At 46.8% G+C, this 23,493-nt stretch overlaps 1 protein-coding gene across 1 annotated transcript in view; it reads left to right on the top strand.

Annotated features, from left to right (window-relative positions):
• Nucleotides 1-831: 831 nt before the first annotated feature.
• Nucleotides 832-23,493, top strand: part of ASB18 (ankyrin repeat and SOCS box containing 18) — a 61,483-nt gene continuing 38,821 nt past the window's right edge. Inside the window, exons 1-4 of the mRNA XM_072796791.1 lie at nucleotides 832-1,111; nucleotides 2,277-2,279; nucleotides 19,338-19,457; nucleotides 22,929-23,196. Coding sequence (XP_072652892.1) covers nucleotides 907-1,111; nucleotides 2,277-2,279; nucleotides 19,338-19,457; nucleotides 22,929-23,196 — 596 coding nt within the window. The 5' untranslated portion in view covers nucleotides 832-906. The remainder of the gene's footprint in view (nucleotides 1,112-2,276; nucleotides 2,280-19,337; nucleotides 19,458-22,928; nucleotides 23,197-23,493) is intronic.

The raw sequence follows: 23,493 nt of genomic DNA, 5'->3' as shown, positions 1-23,493 counted from the left end.
TGCTCCTCCTTCAAGGAGTCTGGCATTGGCTGCTGTCCTTGCAACATACAGTGGGATTTCATCATGGAAGGCAAGAAGAGTTCAATGGCCAAAGACCAGAAGGCTTGGAGAGTTCATCACATCCCTTATTACAGGCTAAGCCAAATATGCTGCATCTCTGTAGACTAAACCAGGACGTTTCCATGATTTTAAAGGTAGAGTGAATACACTACGTATCAACCCAAAATACTTTGAGCTGCAAGCCATTGAAAACTTGTGAACAGTGCTTAAGGAATAAAGACAGGAAGTCTGGTGGCTGGCGGTCCAGAGCTGAAGCAAAGGTCCAGAAAGGTCATCGAGAAGCCATCTCTTCCCCTCCAACTGTTCCATTCCCTTCAGTATGTTGGTCCTTCACTCTTGACTGTCACCTCATAGCTACAATGCAGCTGCCACATCTCCACACACTGTGTCCATGTTCAAGGGAAGAAAGAAGCACCAGCCACTACTACTTCTCCTTTCAATCAGTTTCAGGGGCTGGTGTTGCAAATCATAAGGTCAGCCTCACAGGCTTGCAGTACCCCTCTGGATCTCCCTCTTCATCTCACTTCTGCTAAAAGAAGGCATTGTTCCATAGGACCAATGAGGGCTCTCTTTTAAAGTAGTGTCCCCTTTTCATCTTCCCCCACTTGCCAACATCTGCACTGCCCCATCTCTAGAATAACCCTGAACCGAGACCTTCAGGAAGATAGATTCCCAGGGCCCTGTGGAGAAAAAGGCCACCAGCCAATGCCCTCCCCAGCAGCTGCAACAGGAGCCAAGATTTGTTCTATTTATAACCATGCCCACAGTGCCCTGCATGACGCAGCTGCTACCTTTGGACTCAGTTGAGAAGAAGAGAAGTTTAGTCAATACACAAACAACATTACAATGTCCAACTCCGATCGCCTTCCGGATTACCCGGTCAACTCAGATTTGGTGAAGAGATTAAAGTCTGCCCTGGACACCAAGGATGAAGAGACAGTGAGCCACTTGATCTGCGCTGAAGTGAGGCACGTGGACGCCGTGATAGAACTGGCCAATGACGACTGGATGAAAGACCCCTCTGCTCAGCTCCCCGCCAGCGTGCTCGTAGGTAACCAGGATGTACCTGACGCTAAATTCCCTACCATGAGCGCATGCGAGGGGTGGGCCACTCCTGGAGGTGGAAGGCTGAACGGTTGAAAAAGGCACATGAGCTGTGCTCGGCTGCCTGGTCCTTGTTGATATACATACACACATGCTGCGTATAGTGCGTGTATCCGTGTGTGTTGCTGTGCAACAGCTGGCGCGTGATACAAATAATTCAAAAAGGGGGAAAGCACTCCGTGGCACCACCATCTTCCCACAGCATCTGTTTTCATTTCTCCACTTCTGCATGTGGATATGTCCATGCAATTTTGTGTTCTGCTCTGTTGGGTTGATATATCTAAAGTATTTTCCGCGGTGCTAGGTCTTCTTAATTTCAATCACCTATCCAGGTGATGAATCACAAAATACTTAAACCAAATGCCTACAAGAGAGGAATATTTGTTTACGTTTTTTGCTCCTACCAATAAGGCCATAATTAGCATCTCTATTAGCATCCGAATGGCTTTTCAGGTTATCTCCTTAAAATAAATCGCCAGGGGCAGAATGATTGGAACAAGGACAGAAAAATTACCAAACTGTTTTCCAAAAGAAAGGGCTTCTATTTCCTCGACAGTGAGTGTGTGTGTGTCTTACCACACCCTGAACATTGCTGGTGATGCGTATTTATTTATCCTTAAGCCACCCACTGAGTAAGTGTGCCCTGGTCATCGCGCACCGCCCACCCGCCCACAACGTCTCATCCACAGGGTTTTTGGTTTTGTCCGTAGACCTCTTCATAGGTGACGTGTCTATTCAGGTGGGCAATCTCTCCCCATTTCTTTGTATTTTGGGGGAGGTCATTTTGTGGATCTTCTTTGTGTAACATATGGAAATATGTTGCCTGATGCAAGATTTACTTTGAATTTCATGGTGTTGTGTTCTAGCTTGTCAGACGTGCTTGACCCCGACAAAATGCACGGGGCTCCTCTCCACCTGCTAAACGGAGTCCCTCCTGACATACATGTATGTGTGCATGCACGTACGTGTACACCTGCACATATGCACCCACACACGCAAACTCATGCTCACACGTGCAGGAAGTATACCAAAGAGGAGTATGCATGGATCATTGGTGCTAGCCACTGGGACTTTCGTGCGATGAAGAGAGGGTTCCAGATCGGTCCTGCAAGGGGGTGACAATCCCTCGACTCCCTCAGGACATGGATGTACTCCCAGGGCCGCCTTTCACCATGGCCTTAAGCAAGCTGCTTTAAGGCTATAGAGAGAAACCATCCCCTGCTTCTTCTTTTCCTTGGTTTTCCTAATATCTATGGCCACGATCAGGGTGAGGGCCCAGGAGCCACGAGCCCAAAGAACAACACACGTTTGTTCTGACCCCAGCTTTACATAGACAGGCACCGTCATCTCCCCAAGTGCACCCAGTGATGCAGGAGATTGCACGGGGGTAGGAGGAGGGGACTTTGTAATCATAAACTGCAATTTGATCAGGAGCCTTGAGCTCTGTGTTTTGCATTTGCCTCCCCCCTCCCGTGGCCCCCCGCAGAGCCCCTCTGCACACTGCCTGCCTTGTGCCTGCCTATGAGGCTGACCTTATAAGTTACATCACCTGCCCAGTGCTCTCTGACTCCTACTGGGTGTAGCTAATGGAAAGTGCTCAGAGGAGCAGGAGAGGTGGGATATTTGCTCCAGGGACCCTTCCCTGCCAGATCTCTGCTGCGATTTGGCTTCATCCTTGTGCCAAAGGCTCAGCCCCTGGCTGACATCCTTTACCTCCCTACTCACCCCTTCAGGCACAGGGATGAGGGCTCCCACTGTAGCTGTGGCCACCCCTCATTGGCTTCCCTGAATCCTGCCTACCTTTGTTATACTTCGTGGTTATGACATCTGTTTTCTGCTATACTTAAAAGCAAGTCCCCCCTCTCCACCTCCCCCTTTACAAAGCCATCCCAGCTCATTGGGGATCTTTGTATTTGGAATCTCCCATTTAAAATATCATTCTTTTCACCTTACTAATTGCCCAGCACCATCTGTACTGTCCCCGCACCATAACTTTGCTGAACTCTTGAAATCAATGAAATTTCTGTTAGAGTTTCATTCTTTCCCACAAAGAACCCATTACATTCTTAACCATATTTGTATGTACTTCTCCCCATCAAACTGCCCCATTCAGAAGGACAAGAACAGTTCATTGCTGATGACATGTTTTAAGGTCTTGGGTTAGTTCGAGGTTGATTTCAACTCAGGGTGATTGTAACACTGAATGATTAAGGCACATCTTGTTACCAGTGACTCTATTTTAGGGAAAGCCAGCCGTCCTTGAACCCGAGGCAGAGAGTGCAGCATGCTCAGTCTTGTGTTCTAGGTATGCCGCTCCAGGCACAATGTGAAAGTAAGACTTGAAGGAAATGAGAAAGGGAAGGAGAGCCTATTTAGGAGGTGACTCTCCAAGTGAGAGATGACAAGGGCCTAAACCAAGAGAACACGATAAACACAAAGATAAATGACAAAGATGAGAACTGCATGGGTACCCACCCATGGGAAGGTCTTGGTGACAAGTAGAGGCTAGTGCCGCCAACTGAGACCAAAAAACCAGAGGGACCTGATGGTGACGGTGTCCTGAGCCTATGCAGTGTGCCTGGCAGTATGGAGAGTGGAGAATGCAAACAGGAGTAACACACGGGATGCCTCCTAGGCTCACGGCCCAGGCAACGTCAGCGCTGGGTGGCTATTAAGGGTCTGAAGAAGCTCTTGCCGTGGTGTGGGATGTTCCAAAAGGAAGCTTGGGCTCTGCCACCAGTGAGCTGTGTGGCCTTAGGAAAGTCACTTTCTCTTTCTGGGCCAATGACATGAAATTCAATTAAGGCTTTCCAAACAGGTCCATGGTGGAATGAGCTTGGGAAATGCTTCCTGCTGAGTCACATGCTCAGAAATTGGCACAACGGTATATTAAAGGCTCAGTGTGGTTTTGCCACCAGGGGAATTGGCAGTTTGTATATACTTTTTGGGAACCACTGGCTTGGATCAATGTTGAGGTCCCATCCATCTCCGTGCTTCTCTGAGGCTATGATCCCAAAGACTCATTGTCACAGCCTGCAACAGAGCGTGGGCTCTTTTTTGCTGAGTGTGGGAGCAAATGAGCTCTTTCTCCAGGCAACTGTGAGTCCTTGGGGACCATTCTTGGCAGGAACAAGAGCTGTTTGGATTTAAATATACATATGGGGTCTTTAGAATGCTTGAAGAGTGGTCAGAACTTACAGCAATACCTTGAAATGCAGCCCATACTGGGAATGGATACTGTGAGGAGCTTAAATCCTCCAGGGGAAGAATATGAAGATGGGGAATGGGGCTGGGCCAGCGATGACCAGCACCAGGAATGCCCACTCAGGCCGGGAGAGGTAGGAGCCAAATGGCATGGTGGCAAATGCATTTGGGGGAGAGGAGGAAAGTTTCCATCCCAAAGATAACCCTGGTTGGCAGGTTTTTGAGTATTGTTCAAAGATGACGACTTGCAAAAATAAGAAAAAGAAAAGTAATCATTCTCTCTTGTGTGCTTGTCAATATGAACACACAAGGACCTTGTATCTGTCAGTGAAATCACCATGTTCATTGCACTGTGAACTTATTATTCCATCAAATGTAACACGCAAAAATAATAATAATTTATTTCATTGCATCCACGTCAGTGTTACAATAAAAGCATAGAGAAAGAGAGGCACCAGCTGAGAAAATGGTGGGAACGGCTTTTTCTGGAGAAGTCTCCCCCAGGCGTATATGGCCCCCCTTGATGATGGCAGAGGTCAGAGGAACTTAAATTTTTAGCCCAAGCAGATCATGGGGCAAAGTGCAGAATGTATCCTCCCTACACAGTTGGCAGAGAGACAGGGGAATGGTCATCAACTGGGATTCCCCTGAAGACACAACTCACATAGTCCCTGCAGGGCCATCTGCTCCCCTGCAAGGATAGGCTTGGGATGGACTGGGAGTGGGCCATGGTCCGTCTCTCTCTCTCTCTCTCTCTCTCTCTCTGTCTCTCTCTATGACAAACTGAACAGGGCTGAGCACAAAGCTCCTCCGTAATCAGCTCCCTAATCTGACCAACAGGAACCTCCCACCAAGCTGCACCCAAATTCTGGGGCACATGAGGACTTCTTCTGCTCACCTAAGCTACTCCCTCCTTCCAGACCCTGCTCAGTGGATGGCTTCTGCCCTAGGGCCACCTCTGCCCATCTGGCCCACAGACTCTCTTCCCTCCACAAGGGCATGAAGCCCTCAGTCTCAATTAGTTACTGAAACACAGGCCTTGCTGGGCTAGTTGTTATATGGACTAGATATTTAAAACTTAAAAACAGCTCCTTGCAGATGAGATCCCTGTCTAACACTTATTGGTATCCAGAGCCTAGCACATGGTCTTTGCCCTGAGAAGGAGCTCAAGGTCCGTGTGTCCTGCCTGACATGGACAGGCTAAATGCCTTTGCTGACATTTAAGGTGAGTGGACACAGATCGCCTTCCCACAGATACTACTAGAGTTAGTCTTTCTACAAAGAAACATTTAATTTTACTTTCTGCTAAAACCAAATCTCTACTGTTTAATATTAATGACAATTGCATCATTTGTCCTTACATCTCTTCAGTGCCCATCAGCTCTCTAACCACCAAGAACATGGGAAGGGAGAAAGGATGGCTGGGGGATGGGTGGTGAGACCCATCTTGTCCCCAAATGCATCAACTGTACAATTTGGTAACTGGCGTAATCAAACTACTTAAGAAACAACTGATTACTAATTGCTATTATTAAGGATGTCAGCATTCCATGATTTTGCTGCTGATATATTATATACAAGTCAAGATGCTACTTGAATTCTTGATTGAAACAGAAAACTAGAGACATTATGTTGTGTTTGGGGTAATGGTATTTAAGCGTCTGGAGGCGAGTTAAGAAATACTAATTGGGTTTTTATTAAGAGATCGCACCCAGCAGCACATATAGGTGGGGAATGAGTGTGGGGAGTGTGTGATAAGCGTGTGCATACATGTCAAGATGGGGTCTGTTTGTGGAATATAACCCTTATCCAACCAGCACCCCTGCAGACTTGACACCAAGTCCATCACCACATTAGGGCAACATCCACCACTCCTTCCCTACGTATGGAGGAGAATATAACCCAGGGCAAACCAAACAGTCAAACATCAGTTAAATGAGCACAGCCCCTCCCTTGTCGTATTCAAGCCTACAACAGAAGCATGCACACTGCTGGTGGCTCTGAGATTTGATGTATTGGGGACAGCAAGAGACTAATACTGAGATGATCCAGGTTCTTCCATTGGCTCTACCACTGCCTCTGTGGTCTTGAACTTGTCAGTCCATCTTTCTGAACCTTAATATCCTCACTTTAAAAAAATGAGATTGGTCAGGCCATCTCTCAGGGTCTTTATAAATTGCACTAACTAAGGTTTTGAGACCATTGACTTGTGTTTGTGGAGGACATTTAAAAAATCCCATCTCCTTCATGTGTTGCATCCTAACAGAGGCCTGTGTAGATCCCACCCCACCTACAAAGAGATGGCTAACGCCACACCCATGGGAGAAGGAAGGTGTCTCCTGGAGTGCTGGTAGTTTAGGAACTTGGCTCAGGGCCAGGCTATTCTAATTGTTGGGGTGAATACGTCCCCAAACCAGAACATGTTAGAACTGGATCACCCCTAAGTAGAAGCAACAGAGAGGAATCACAGGTAGTGAGGACCTTCATGAGGTACATATTTCCCAAGGGCTTTTGTATTTCCCACTTACCCAGCTGAGGAAAACAAGGCTCTAAGACGTTGTGTTACACACCCGGGGTCCAACAGCTGGTAGAAAGTATAAACCCAATGCTCTTCCCAGCATTCCATGATCCCAGCATTCCATGATGTGTATAGTTCTTCCGTCCTACATCTGCATTTTACAGATGGGGACACTGAGGCTCACATTTGTTCCTCCACTGATCAATAGCCAGTTAGCAACAGTGTGTAAACAAGGTATGTTTCCTGAGTTTCAGGCAAGTGCTCTTGATACCTATCCACCCAGACACATTTTGCAGGAGCAAATTTCCCCACTGAAGCTGCATACAACCCTTTGATTTTACCTTACGCATGCATATACTCACACCCACACACGTCAATAGCATGGAGTCTCTGGCTTCAAAATTCAAATATGAGTATTAAGAAAAGACATGGATGAATGAGTGGGGTCCCTGGTTGCAGAATAAAAACAGAAATGGCAAGCAGGAGGTCAGTGGTGACAGGGAAGCATAGACAGGGAGGCACTCCACCATCTCGGCTGCACACCCTGAGCAGAGAATGTGGGGGCAGGGAGACCCTGCTCGAAGCAAAATGAAATTAAACCTTTCTAAGTACTTATAAATCAGCACCTAATGACACTATCCCACCACCAGCCGGAGCATTGCTCTTATTACTTTGATTCACAAGCCAGGAAAAGATCCGGAATTATGCACAAATTATTGTCCCATCTTCTTAATTAACACTGATTGCAAAATTCTTGCTAAAGTCCTTGCTAACAGACTCAATTATGCGCTGCCTGAATTGATTCACCCAGATCAAGTGGAATTTATTAGAAATACACTTTCCTACAATAACATCAGATTATCTTTGAATATAGTTAAATTATTTAGGAATAAAATGGCTCCAGCAACCAGCCTGTGCTTTAGATATAGAAAAATATCTCCCACCACCTAGAATAAAGATATTTCTTTGCTTTCAACCAGATACACACCCTAGGCTCTCTTCTTTCCCAGAAGCAGGTTGAAGCACTGTGATGAGATGAGATGCATGCCTTAGAGCTAATGGTCCAGCTTCAGAGCATATGGGGCAGGAAGAAAAATCCTACAGGGTCACGTCTCAGCTCCCCCCAGTATGGATTGTCACTGCCTGTGGAACACAGTGAAATTGCAATTAGACTAAATCAGGATATTTTCAGAATCAAAATTGAGAAACAGGCTAATAAAGAAATAATGTATGCTGATGACATACTTCTATTAGCATCACTCCCAAGCACACTGGAGAGTTTTGAAAGAACAAAAAGAAATGAGGATGATAGCAAAGAGGCTTTTCTCATTCCCAGGAGGATGATGGTTCCTGCAATGGTGCGTTCTGCTTAGGAAAAACATTCCTAAGGCACTAATTGGAAGTAGCAAATGCACTACCTGTAGCCTGGTTCTCCTTCCCAGTCCCATTGCCCATTATCTTCCAACACCAAATTCAGCAACTGGGTATAAACAGGGGATGGATTTGTCCTACTCACCATGTCCTGGCTCGCAGTAGGTACATGATAAATATTAATAAACCAAATAGCATATGGATGACACTAAAATTCTCTTGGGTTAGCCTTTGATAGATGGATATGTTCTTAATAGGCTGGGATTGAAAAGAAGGGAATCCAAATAAAAGGAGCAGAGTGAGCAAACGTGGAGCAGACAAGGTCATACTGCCCTGTGCAAGGAAGAGAGACCTGCCTGGAAAGGAGAGTGTGTAAATCAGAGCAGAGGAGGAAAGTAAAGGCAAGTAAGTTGGGATAGTATTACGTGAGGCCACAAATTCTAGACATAAATGTTTACACTTATTTGGAAAAGGCAGTGAGGATCCATTCAACAATGGAATGAGAGCATCTAATTTGGAAAAAAACAAAAACCCTTTTACATAGGAAGGATGGCAGTGGGGGCCAAAATCTACTCATTGAATCCCTCAGGCCATACAGCACTCCCACCTCTCTTGAAGCTAGAGTTGGCCTTGCTCTAGTCAACAGTGGGCTCAGCAGTAGATCCAAGATGACAGAAGGAAGTCTGTGAATTTGCAAATAGATCAACAAAAAGCATCCAACCTGAAGAACAGAAAGTAATGTGATGGAAAACAAAATGAACAGGGACTGTGGGGCAGTTTAGAAGATCTAATGTACCCAACTAGAGCCCAAGAAAGAGAGAAGGAAGTAATGGAGAAGAAAAAAAATATTTAAAGAAATAGACACCAAACATTTCCCAAATTTGATGAAAGACATAAATTTACAGATTCAAGGAGTTCAGCAAGCCAGAAGCAGGATTTGGGGAGGGAAATAAGTCAACTGTGTGCCAGGGTACCTCGATGCTCTGCGACTATGGTTGAGTTGAGTTTGTCTTGAGAATAGAAAGGAGGTTCACTGGAGCGAGGGGAGGGAAAGGCACACAGAGAGCAGGATGCAATAACAGTTTCCTATTCAGAAGTGCATACCTCTCCCTTTCCCACAAACCTGTAGTGGCTCCCTACTGCCTACAGCAAAGGTCAGCCAACCTTGACCTGAGACCTGGCTACCTGTTTTTTACAAGTAAAGTTTTACTGGCCATGCTCATTCATTTTCATATTCCCAATGACTATTCTTGTGCTATCATGGCAGAACTAAAGAGTTGCCACAAAGACCATAGGACTTGCAAAACCTACATTTACTATCTGGCTCTTTACAGGAAAAATCTGGTAACTCCTGTCCAGTAGCTTCCAGTTCAAATTTTATAGCAAGTGTTCAAGGGCCTGAAGGACATGCCAGGAGCTATCTTACCCCATCACTTGCTTCTCCCAGCATCCTTTCACCCACCCTATATTGCAGTCAGTGATGGATAACAGCACTAGTGAGAGCACAGGTGATGCCCTGCCAAGTGTTTGCCATGGAAATGACAGTAGGCATTTAAAAACATTGATAGCAGGCAGCCAGGATGCTTAGCGGTTTAGTGCTCACTTCAGCCCAGGGCATGATCCTGGAGACCCAGGATAGAGTCCCACGTCAGGGTCCCTGCATGGAATGTGCTTCTCCCTCTGCCTGTGTCTCTGCCTCTCTCTCTCTCTCTCTCTCTCTCTCATGAAAGGATAAATAAAATATTTAAAAAATAAAATAAAAACATTGACAGCCACTTGACAATTAATATGACAGTGAAGATTCCTGGACTTTTTTCCACTGTATTTTTTCTTGTAATTAATTTTAATTGTATTTTTTAAAAGAATCAGTCCATGGCAAATTGAGACAAAAAAAAAAAAATCCCAGGTCCTTCAGTAGTTGAGAAACTCTCTCAAACCACACCCTCAGTGATACCATCAATCCCTTACGCCCTTCTTGGCTCTTGGGCAAGCCACCTCTCTGCTCTCCTGTTTTCATCACCTGTTCTAACAACACGTCCACCCATCCTTCCGAGTGGCCCCGGAGCTTCAGGGGCTTACAGTCTAACACTGAGTGGAGTTTGCCCCACAGGATATTTGCAGAGCATGAACACCTGTGAAGAAAGGGAGAAAATCACCCTGACAGAGTAGAGGTTGATCTGTGACACAGGCCCCACAGTGCCATGCGTGGCCAGCTCTAGGGGAGCTCTGGAGCTGAGACCCTTCTCATAGTTTTCCCACATTGGGTCAAGATGGCAGGACCTCCCCATCCTCCACAGCTGAGACAAACCCCAAAGGGAAATAAGACCTCCCTAACAGCAGGGCCTGGGTGGCCTATTTCCATGTCCACCAAAGATCTAGTCTCTACCACTCACCTCGGCTCTGACCTCCCCTGGGCATGCTGGCTGCTGCTTCTTTTCTACCCATATCTTCTCCTCTGCCTGGCCCTCCTTCCAGACTGCACCCATGCCTCGTGCAATGCAGCCCTGAGGCTACTCCTTGCCTCTTGCTCAGCCAAAAATAATGGGATACAGTCCCTCGCTCCCACCATAGGTATAGGAAAGGAAACAGACACCCTCCAGGGGACATGAGCCATCCTGGTCCTTCAGCTCCCTCTGTGCTTTGCACAGATGCCACCTGTGGAAAAAGCCTGTCCCATCCCTACTTCCTGTCACAATAACACTCTGCTTGATGCATTCTCCCCATCGGACCTGTACCTCTTGTTAGCACCAGTTACTGGTTGCCTCATCTATCTCTCCCACCAAGTGCAACACTTCCTAAGGCAAGGACTTTACTCTTTGCCTCTGTAGGCTGCTAGTACCTGAAAAATCCCCTGTACTTATAAGCTCAATATGGAAATTTACCCTTCCACTTGTAAACTAAGAAGCATCAGTTGTGCCTGTTTTCCAAAATTCGATTTTTTAAAAATCTTATTATTTTAACTTGCATCTGAAATCCGTGGAATTGTATATTGTGTGTGTCTTTAACAGTCATTTATATTTTTATAATGCCTTTTTCCTATCTTTCTGTTGGAAACCCAAAGTTTGCATTTTTCTACCAACAGAAAAATAAGTGAAGTCAGCTTTAAATCCATCAGATAAAACTGGCCCCAGTCTGCTCCACGCAGAGCCGCAAAGCAACCAAGCAAGCCCACCAGGAGCCCTCCCTCCTCAACCACAGGATCAGTCAAATTCTCGTTTCTGGAAGGGATATGAAGGGTGACAGGACATAATGATCAGATCAAAGCAACTTCAAGAGAGAAGTATTTTGCTCCCTGTGTGAGATTCATAAAAAACAATCAGTCTTAACATGCAATTTGTCTCAAGAGGCAGTAGCTGCAATTTTATCATGTAATTAAATCCCCATGACAGTCGTAAAGAAACTTCGTCACCTTTATCAGGGAAAGCTTCGATAATATGCTTTCCAGCAACGTCCCCAGAGTCTATAAATGTCCTTCCAGGGCTATTTACTCGTGGCTGTGCATGCTGAGGACCTGGCTGCTCTGTTTCACACTCCACCACAGTGGATATGCAGCACTCAAGGGCACCTTTGTTTCTGAGCTTCCAAAAAAGCCCTCCTGGGCTATGGATGAAAGCAGCACTTGACCTTTGGATAAGATCACATTCATAATGAGAAGTGACTTCGTTGTTTTGCGTAATCCACTTTGGGCTGGGTAGCAATGTCGGGGAAAATAGGTTATCGAGGTGTTTCCCCCACCCCCCCACCCCCGCCATATTGTGTTCTTCTACATGATGGGAATGAGATTTCTTAATAATGTGGAATCAGTACAGACAATTTAAGTCATTATTAATAGATACACTTGATCTGAGGAAGTAAAATGTTTTAATGTTTTGTTAAATGAGGTGTGCTGTGCTAACATTGTTATTCAGAGAAAAGGTTGAGATATTTTAACACTTTTTTATATTAATGTCTGTGTGACTAACTCTGGTGGATGGGTGAATGTGTCCTGGAGCTCTTAAAAGCAGAGCCTTACACACCCTCCTAGCTTATTATTCTAAAAACTTTTTTTTTTTATTTGAAACAGCTACAGGGAGTGGGGATGAAGGAGGAATGGCCTTTAGAAATTAAATGGGAGAGTGGGGAACCAAAATAAGATAAAATGATCTACAGGGAAAGTAAATTCACTGTAAGACCTTTGCTATTGGCCAAGCGGTATAGTAATGCGAATATTCTAGGGTCTAATGGGAATTTCATACGTGGCCATTTACAGAAACGATTCGTGTAGGAAGTATGAATTGACCAGGCTAACAATATACATTCACATATTTGAGAACATGCTCAGAATCTCACAATGTCCACCTGAGGAATGACTTCCTGCCCTAGCTTGTCCATTTACTTGGACGCTTGACCCCAGAAGGAAGTTGACATTTGCCCAATGGCACAGGAAAGCATCCACCCATTTGGCTGTCTCCAAGAACACAAAATAATGGCAGGACATCTTGCGGCCTGGGGAACTCTACCTTGGGGCCTGAACACATGGAAAGTCTCTGTCCTGGAGAAACAGCCTGACCCTGTAATAAAATCCACATTTCAGGCTCAACTAGATTCTCCCACTAAGTACCACAGAGCTCATCCTCAGATACTTCTGAGCAAAAGAAAATCATTCATTGATTCAATGGCAGGATGCAAAGATTCTGACATCACTTGAGAATAATAACTACCATTTATTCAAACACTATCATTTGTACATCTCATAATTTCAGGGTGGATTTTACTTTTCCATCTCATTTGATCCCAAGACCAAAACTCCTTCTCACTAACTACCTACCCTTCAAGGCTCTGTGTTGAGAGCCAGTTTTTCTGTCTCCTATGGCTAAAACATTATAAGTCCCAAAAATATTCTTTGCAAAATTACATTTAAGTCCAGTTGACTACCTGGATAGTTAGTAGAGAGATTTAGTCCATTCACTGGGCCGTCCAGATAGAAGCTGGGTATCCACCCCTATTTGGATTTTTGTCCTTCTTTTCCCAGGATTACTTCACTGTATGCAATAAAAGGCCACCACAATCAAATTTGTTTAGTATTCTGAAATGCTCCAGAGATACAAGTTAAGTTCCTCCATCAAACAGGTATCGTTTGATAGCTCTTCTGAAGAACTAAAACTATTAAGCGTGTGATTTGGAGAAAATTATTTTCATCAGAATTCCTCTCTTTCAAGAAGGGCATTGTTTGCTCAGAAGAATTTCCTGGACCAGGTCCCTGGAGTTGAGGCTAAAACTGGCAGGGATGAGAGAATGCCTGAAACCACAAGGAAGGGGAAGGATGGGGGAGGAGGGACTTAAGTGGTTGAGCCAGAGACAGAGGAAGTGTGGACAGAGGAGAGAGGTAGGATATGGTGCCAGATGCTTCATACCCTCAGGATAGTCACCAAACTCCCTGTGTGATGTTGGTAGTGGACTTAAAAGCAAACAAACCCAACCAAAAAACTAAGGAGCTAATTTTGTGCCTCAGTCTGGGGGCAGGACAGAGCGTACACAGTCTGAGCAAACAGGGAGCCATCGGGGTTCCAGGGAGGACTCTGGGTGCTATGAAGCCCGGGGTCCCAGTGAGGAAGGAAACTCAAACTGACATCTGGCTGACATGAGCGACTCTGTAGCCATATGCTTTGAATGGTTTAAAATAATGTCAAATAGGGCAGCCCAGGTGGCTCAGCGGTTTAACGCCGACTTCAGCCCAGAGCCTGATCCTGGAGACCTGGGATCGAGTCCCACGTCGGGCTCCCTGCAATGGAGCCTGCTTCCCCCTCTGCCTCTCTCTCTCTCTCATGAATAAATAAATAAAATCTTTTTTAAGATTTTTTTAAAAAGTCAGTTTGCTGCATTTATGTCACCTAAATTTGGGTATAAACATTAGCAATAACACCACTAACCTCAGACCCTAAAATCAAGAAAAAGGCAACTCTAGTACTACAAACAGGAGCCCCCAGCAGGGTGCAACAGTCTCAGCCACCTGACCCAGAGGACAAAGGAATCCTATGTGCCTGGGGTTTTAATGTTACCTTGGGGCATCAATTGAATCAGCCCATTGCTCTGGCCTGTTGAGATTTTTCGTGACTGTGATTGTGTCAGGCTCTATGTCAACCACTGTCAATCTGATATCCACCCTTCCATATGTTCACATAAATCATCCACAGGCATATATCATACGAGATCAGAATGAAACCCTTATCTACACATTAGAAGCACCTTTGGGGGTTGGGTGCGGGTATTCTAACAGACCTGATGCCCCGGCTACACTCCCCAACCATGACACCAGGACCTCTCAGGTTGGGATCCAGACAACTGTATCTTCTTAATGTTCCCCAAATGGTTCCATCTTCGAGCCAAGATTTAAAACACTGGTCTGCAGATATAGATATTATTTCTCAAGTTAGAGTTTTTAGCAAGGTTTTCCTAAAAGAAGACCCATATTTTTTTTTCCACCTTCTCTAAAAGGTTTCCAGGAAACTTTCTACTACAGGTGGAACTATAACCTATGCCTCATCCCCTCTACATATTAATGAATAATTCCACGTCACAAAGGAAAATTATCTTATGCACTGTGACTTGTTCCTAGTGACCCACAGAGATCCAAGTACCTGCACTCCCTTTTCTAAATGTTCCCAAACCATCTTTCTCAACCCTTTTTAGGGATCTTGCCCAGCACTGATGTCAATTCAGACTTTGAGGAATCAAATTCTTTATTTGAAAACTAAAACTCTAGTCTTTCTGGTTCTTCTGTTTTCTCATAATTCCCCAAGGATTTTGATAATCATATACACAGCACATACAAATTCACTCTTGGAAAAAAGTTTTCATATGGTGGTATCCCTGGATGGCTCAACGGTTCAGGGCCTGCCTTTGGCCCAGGGCGTGATCCTGGAGTCCCGGGATCGAGTCCCACGTCAGGCTCCCTCTGCCTGTGTCTCTGCCTCTCTCTCTCTCTTTCTCTCTCTCTGTCTGTCTCTTGTGAATAATTAGGTAAAATCTTTAAAAAAAAAAAAAGTTATCATATGGACTGAAATAGGCAGAGAGGATAAGGTTTGAGTTGTATCTTCAAGCTTATGCATTGGCTTTGACTAAGCTGAGAGGGGTGAGAACAATGAAAATGAAATTAAAATGGCCTGATCCAAGCACGGTATAGGTGGAGAGAACTGCTGTGCAATGAGCAAGAAGGAATCCAGTGCTGGGGCAGGAAATAGTGCCATTCATCTGTCACTAAGGGACATTGTTCAGCTGGCCGGAAAGAGGACTAAAAACTCCTGTGTGTTAGGATCCTGTGGTCTGGGCTTTTTCCCATGCGATCCTTGGTGACAGGATTGCTGTATTTTTTTGTCTCTGTATCCCCAAAACCTAACAACACACCCTAGAGCATAATATTCCGTGAATTCTTATTGAATGATGAACGAATGGATTGGTTTACAAGTGTTTGTAGGTTTTTTGTTTTTTATATTGTTTTTTAAATGTAATAATCACACATATGGCTATTATTGCTCTTTAAAAACAGAAACTAAACACTTTTGTTATGCTCCTGAAGTAATCTACATGTCCTACTCGTGCTGTCTCCCATGAGCTATTTTTAAAGCTCTCACATGTCTGTTCCTGGACTACTACTCTCAACCCACAGAAATCAAGCTTGGATATTTAGGGCACTGTTGACAAATATAATGCATGGAAAGCTAAATTTAGCACAGAACACAGGCCAGAATGGCTCTTATCCCTGGACTCACCTCCAATTTTCCCACCCCTTTTAAAAATAACCCATGACAAAAGAGTTCAGGAACAAAGACATTCTCCAGTTTAAAGTGAAGCATAAGTTGGATCATAGTGTAGCTGTGTATGAGTAAGTCCTTCAGAAAGAATCTAATCACAATCAGTCTGAGAAAAATAACATGGCAAATGGCTAAGCTTATAGAAATGAAAATCCAGAGAATTAATAGAGCAACTGCATAGTATGTAAATGAAGTCAGGAGAGGGCTTGGCTTTATTCTAGTGTCTATATAGTGCTGCCTTCCTTCATTTTCTGATGCACGTGTTTCTTATGTCCGATGGAGGCTGTGCATTCCCTACAAACATGGTCCATATATTCTTTACCACAGCATTGTCCACAGTACCCAGCAGTGTTAGAGGCACATAGGAGGCCCTTGAAAAAATCTTGGCTCTTCCACAGTTGACACTGATTCTATCTTTGCTACTGATCTGGAGACAAGAGAGACAAAATTTAAAACATGTAAAACGAAGTTTCAAAGAGCCCTCTTATGGATCAGTTCTTATGGATTGAGAAAAACCAGTATTGTTAAAATGTCCATAACACCCAAAGCAATCTACAGATTTAATGCAATCCCTATAAGAACATTTTTTAATAGAACTAGAAAAAATAATCCTAAAATATAGAGAGAACAGCAAAAAAAAATTCAAATAGCTAAAACAGTCTTAAAAAAAAAGAAGAACAAAGTTGAAGTGGAGGTATTACAATCCCAGACATCAAGATACAATAGAAAACTGTAGTAATCAAAGCAGTATGGTACTGGCACAAAAATAGACACATAGATCAATGGAATGGAATAAAGAATCCAGGAATAAACCCATGATTATACAGTTAATTATTCTATGACAAAGAAGGCAAGACTATCCAATGGGGAAAAATCTCCACCAAATGGTACTGGGAAAACTGGACAGCAACATGGCAAAGAATGAAACTGGACCATTTTCTTACACCATACACAAAAATAAACTCAAAATGGATTAAAGACCTAAATGTAGGGCCTGAAACCATAAAATCCCTAGAAGAAAACATAGGCAATAATTTCATTGATATCAATCAGAAACATGTTTCTAGATATGTCTCCTATGGCAAGGGAAACATAAACAAAAGTAAACTATTGGAATTACATCAAAATAAAAGACTACTGCATAGCAAAGGAAACCATCAACAAACAAAAGGGCAACCTACTGAATGGGAGAAGATATTTGCAAATGACATATCTTATAGGAGGTTAATATCCAAAATATATAAAGAATTTATAAAACTCAACACCAAAAAATAATAATCCATTAAAAATGAGCAGAGAACCTAAAAAGACATTTTTTCAAAGTAGACATACAGATGGCCAACAAGCACATGTAAAGATGCTCAACATCACTGATCATTAGGAAATGCAAATTAAAACCATGAAGAGATACACTTGTCAGAAGGGCTAAAATAGAAAACACAAGAAATAACAAGTGTTGGCAAGGATGTGAAAAAAAAAAAAAAAACAACCCTGTTGGTGGGAATGCAAACTGGTGCGATCACTGTGGAAAATGGTACAGAGGTTCCTGAAAAAATTAAAAGTAGATTCACCATTTGATCCCGTAATTCCACTACTGGGTATTTACCTAAAGAAAACAAAACCACTAATTCAAGAAGATAAATCCATAGGGCACCTGGATGGCTCAGTTGATTAAGTATCTGCCTTCGGCCCAGGTCATGATCCCAGGGTCCTGGGATTGAGCCCAGAGTTGGGCTCCCTCTGTCCCTCCCCCTGCTTGTTCTCAATCTCTTTCTCCATCTTTCTCTAATAAATAAATAAAATCTTTTTAAAAAAGAAGATATATACACCCTATGTTCATTGCAGCATTATGTACAAAAGATATAGAAGCAACCCAAGTATCCATTGATCGATGAATGTATGAAGAAGATGAGATATATAGATATATAGATATACACACACACACACAATGGGATATTAGCTATAAAAGAAAGTGAAATCTTGCCGTTTGCAGCAACATGGGTGGATTCAGAGGATATAATGCTCAGTGAAATAAGCCAGTTAGAGAAGATAAACACCACATTATTTCATTCATATGTGGAATTTAAGAAACAAAACAAAGAAAAAAAAGACAAACAAAAAAAAAAGACTCCTATATGAAAACAAACTGGTGGTTGCCAGAGGAGAGGTAGGTGGGGGGTGGGTGAAATAGATAAAGGGGATTAAGAGTACACTTACCGTGATGAGCGCTGAGAAATGCACAGAATTATCAAATTATATTATATACTGGAAACTAATATAGCACTGTGTGTTAATTATACTGGAATAAAAAATGAAGCGCCCCCATGAAGCCTTCAATAGACAGTCATCTGAAACTTGGTAAGGCATCTTGACATGTGGGGAAAGGTAGGGTGAAGCCCACAGGTCTGCGGTAGAACCCCAGCCCCAGCATCCGAGTCCCTGTCCTCAGCCAGCCAAGGGTCCAGGTTACCACCAGAATTCCCTAAGGGAAAAGGGTAGCAGATGGCCAGGAACGAGAGGATTTTTTTTTTTTTAATTTATTTATGACAGTCACACACACAGAGAGAGAGAGAGAGGCAGAGACACAGGCAGAGGGAGAAGCAGGCTCCATGCACCAGGAGCCCGACATGGGACTCGATCCCGGGTCTCCAGGATCGCGCCCCGGGCCAAAGGCAGGCGCCAAACCGCTGCGCCACCCAGGGATCCCAACGAGAGGATTTTAAATGGAGTTGGGCAAATTTCAAGGACATCAATCCATTGGTTCTTTCACCATCTGCAGGGAGGACCAGATGAGAACCACAGTGACAACACTGTGGTAGGTACTAGAACTCCACGCAGATGAAGAAGCAGGAAAAAAGAAGGCCTGCCCGTTTTCAGGCGTCTGCCCTTGTGTGGAGAGCTGTCTTGGAGATAAACAGATGTGTTTGTCTCTGGAAGTCGAATCTATATAATCACAAAGGGGTGGCTGAGTACTCTGGCCTGTCAGTGGTCACATGATGCTGGTCATATCAAGTAACCAGGATCACATCGGAGCCCGCAGGAGTTATAAATACACCACCACCGAGCCCCAACGGGAGGACAATTGAGTAATGACAATAGAAATAGCTCACGCTCCATAAGACCATCCTTGCCCTTCCTGAAGAACTTCTCTGAAGTCAACGGCATTGCAATGGAGAGATGGTCAGAGCCAGTTAGAGGAGAACTTCAAATCTTTCAGAAGATGGACAAAGAGCCTCAAGCTAGAGCCGGGTCCCCGGTGCTGGAGTACCATGCTGCCTTGGTCACGGGAGACCTGAGCCGTCTGGAGCAGCTCATGAGCCGGTTCTTCCAAGATGCCAACGTGGTGTTTGAGATCAAGAAGGACGAGATGGAGTGGCAGGTGAAATCCCCAGCCACATTTGGACTGTCAGGTACCCGTTGGCCTTTAAAGCTCAGCTATTTATGTGTAGGGAGCTACTAACTAGCTGGACGTGTAACCCTGGTGTGTAGGCTGCTCACACGGGCGCTGCATTTAACCCACGCGAACCAAGGACGTCTATACATGAAATTTGGTTTGTGTGATGCTTTCGACGATGGGATGCGAGAAATCAAATTGGAAAGGCCAAAGTGTGGATGAGAAGTTGCTCATCCGATGCTGGAGGTGCCTCTTGTCAGGGAGCACTGGTTTGGGTGCTGATCCTCCAGTGCCTGCCTCTGGCAGCCGGGGAGGCAGGTCCCCTGGCACGCAGCTCTGTGCTTCTATGAACCTGTGAGCAGCACGACCACAGCAGGGTGGCTGGGGCCCAGCGAGCGTCAGCAGAGGGACAGCCCTTAGCAGGTGCTCCTCCTGGAACCCAGGGGAGCCTGAGAAGGGAGAGGGAGGGGAAGAAATCAGAGGCCCCCACGTCTGAGTGCATTCTTGCAGCCTGAACTCTCTGCTATGTGCTGGGCCGGCAAGAGACTCCCCCACATCAGGGAGAGAGACACCCCCTTCCCCCACCTGGGAGGAAGAGACTTGGGGACCACCAGGCCAGGGCTTTCTCGGCCAACACTCCACATTGGGCACCCTTCCCCCGGGGTGTCCAGATCCAACACATTTACCAAGAGGGTTCATGTGTTGGAACCCACAGCACCTCTGCCAGCCCAAAAGGATTTGAGACTCTGTGGTCAGCGGGCCAACCGCCAATGTCCCGTGTCCCATGTGCCTGACTTGTGGGTTCAGACAGGGAAAGAATGCGGAAGGTCGGCTTCCAAAGAACGGACATCATCCTGTTTATACCTACACGGGGGGAAGGAAATAAACCCCAAACTGTCAAAGGACTAAGCAGCCCATAGCAACCAGTGAGGCAGCGGGGGCTTCCTGGAAGGCAAGTGCAGTTCTGGTCTGGGCCACAGCACCCCCCAGCTCAGGGGGTCCCGGAGCCTTTCTGGGCCTCCCCTCCTTCATCTGTCCCAGACAGGGGCACACATTCCTCCAAGGAGCTGGGTGGTGATTCGATCAAGAATGCCAACTGCCTGAATGCTCGAGCAATGTTCATTTTTTTTTAAACACTTGCCTCCCAACCCTGGACACACTCACCCACGCTCAAATGTTGCAATTTCAGATATGTATTAACGTTAACCCAGGGTTTGAATCCAAAGGCTCCTTCCTTTTTTTCCACCTTACTCTTTCCACCCCTGAGCTCTGCTGGTTTTCTATGGCACGCCGGAACCGCAGAAAGTTGGGGCATGCTGACCAAGGCGGGAAGCCGTTGCTGGGAAGGGGTAGCCCTGAGAGCCAGCGCTGGCCTGTGGCCTCCCTGCAGATGGGGAAGAGAGGGTGGGTGACGCTCGGGATGGCCACATCCCATGCTCATTGCTGCTCCGCCGCCCCACTGTCCCTGCAGATGACCCAAGCAGCAGAAATGACCAAACACTGCTTGGCAGCAGCACTGTCTCTCATCTGAGGACTTCCTGATGGCCAGTTTCCATTCCCCCTGGAGGGAGCCATGGGCAAGGGGGTACCCTGGCACACCAGGTTCACAGTGCCAGTCTGCCAGCACCTAAGAACATCCAGGAGGGAACACTGGCCCCACCCAGCTCGGGTCCAAGGACAGCGCTGGCACGAGGAGCTGATGTTTAGAGGGATGGGCCACATGGGGAGAATCCTCCGTCCCTGTTCCTCCTGGGCCAGGGAGTGGGGATTATAGGCAGCTGATTCAGGCGTTCTGTTCCAGACAGCTGCCTCACAAGGCAGGTTTTCCTGAAGGCCTTGTGGCAGCTGGTCACCATCTCCCAGGACCTGGACAGGAGGGCTGGCCCTGAGCCATGGCTGAACCCAAGGGCCTCAGAGACCTCTCCCATCAGTCCATGGGAAGTCCCAGGAATCCAGGGTGGGTGAACAGAGCTACTGGGGTGGGTGCAGTTAGGCTGGGCACGTGGTGTGCAGCTGGGGAAGGGAGCACCTCCTTCCTAGCCCCCCACTCACCAGTAGGTAGACATCCTGGTTCGGGAAAATGAGGACAGTCCAAACCAGGAGCTGGCCCCCGTAGGAATGTAGACCACGGCTGTCACCAGGGACTCTATGCATCCATCCCCCTCCAAATCAGACCTGGGCTTCACTGGGAAGGGGACAACAAATCCGTGCAGGCCCACATTACCAGGCCCTCCAGCCACCATCATCCAAGGCCAGGACAATAGGCCCCACATCCCCCACCGAGTGCACAACAACCCTCAGGCCGGGCCTTGGGGACTCGGGGCAGGCTGGAACCCCGCACCACATGCAGGTAGGTAATTATGAGTGGTCTTTCAAAACCTGCTCAGCATGGGTCCCAGGAAGGAGGTGGCTTGTAAAAAGGGTCTCCTCTGCAGCTCATTACAGCCATGGTATCGATTCTTCCATCATTATCAGAAGGCATTCCTGCCATGTGAAATCCTGTCCCTTGAAGTGTATTCACCAGGGACTGCTTCCCCCATTTCCACGAGCGCTCCTGGCCGCTAACAACCTTCCACGGGCCTTTTGAAAGCCCAAAGTTTTCAGACAAGTACAATGTATAGCACCTGCTCCATTCATCCACCAAGAAAGAGCAACCCTATACGCGCGCACGCACACACACACACACACACACCCCTAAAAAGCGCAAAGAAACAAACCAGAATTGTGCTGAATGTGGACACCACATCAAAGAGAGCCTCTGAAACCCAGCGCTTCCAAGAGGACTAAACTTTCTAAGGCCTTTCCTTGAGCAACCTTGGTGCGGCGGGTCAGTTTGTTCTGTCTGCTGTCTTCTCCTGTTAATGATAAAGGGATTAAGTTTGGGGTTCAACGGGAGAGAGCCGGATTCCAGAAAAATCCACAGCGCACTTTCCTGCCTCAAGCAGTCCCTAATTCAGAGCCTGGAAAATGTGAATTCCTGGCTTACATTCTCCCGCCATCCACCTGCTGGGCCTCAGATCCCCGCGGAGTCCCCAGTCACCCCTATATTTGGCCCTCTAGCTTCTCCGTACCTTCCAATCCCTCTGGCTCAGTTTCGGCCCTATTAACCTCCCTTTATTCCTTTACTCCCCCTGCCGGCTCCATCTCCCTCTCCTCCGGGTGCCTCTCCTGTGCCGGGTGACTCTTCTCTTCCCATTCCCTACGCTTGGTTTCCCCTCAAGATCTCTCTCTGCCCCTCTCTACCTTTGTCTTCCCACGTCCATCTGCCTGGGGTGGGAGATACATATCCACCTCCCCTTATCTGTGGAACTCCCTGGGTTTCCCTGGGTTTCTTGGTCCCAACCGTCTGCATCTAAGATACCTCTATATAGTCTATGTGCATCTTGATGCATCTACACCCCAACGAGGTGGCTACTTCTAAGAGGTGGTTTCACCCCATTTCGGCCTCAAGGGACCCCCCACTCACTTTACCTCTCCTCTCCCCCAGGCCTCTGGACCCTGGAGTACAAGCGCGAGCTCACCACGCCCCTGTGCATCGCCGCGGCCCGCGGCCACACCACCTGCGTGCAGCACCTGCTCAGCCGCGGCGCGGACCCCGACGCCAGCCCCGGAGGCCGGGGAGCCCTGCACGAGGCCTGCCTGGGGGGCCACACGGCCTGCGCCCAGCTGCTGCTGCAGCACGGCGCCGACCCCGACCTGCTCAGCGCCGAGGGCCTGGCGCCCCTGCACCTGTGCCGCACGGCCGCCTCGCTCGGGTAAGGACACGCGGCGGGGGCCCGGACCCCGGACCCGACCCCAGAGCCGGCCCCGCCCCCCGCCCCGCCCCCAGGCCCTGCGCCCGCGCTGCCCGCAGCCCCGACGCTGCTCCCAGCCTGGGCCGGTCCCCCAGGACCCGGGCACACCCCGCGTCCTCACGCCGCCCAGGATCCGCCCCGGGGCTGTCCTCCCCACCTCCGGACCCCGCCCCCAGGCCCTGTGGCCCGCGCGCCGCAGCCCACCCAACTGGCCCCGCGCCCCGCCCCCACACGCGGGACCCCGCCTGCACCCCCGCC

The sequence above is a fragment of the Canis lupus genome, chromosome 24 (genome assembly GCF_048164855.1).
Source record: "Canis lupus baileyi chromosome 24, mCanLup2.hap1, whole genome shotgun sequence".
In the NCBI taxonomy this organism is placed as follows: Eukaryota; Metazoa; Chordata; class Mammalia; order Carnivora; family Canidae; genus Canis; species Canis lupus.
This window is presented reverse-complemented; position numbering and strand designations above follow the sequence as displayed.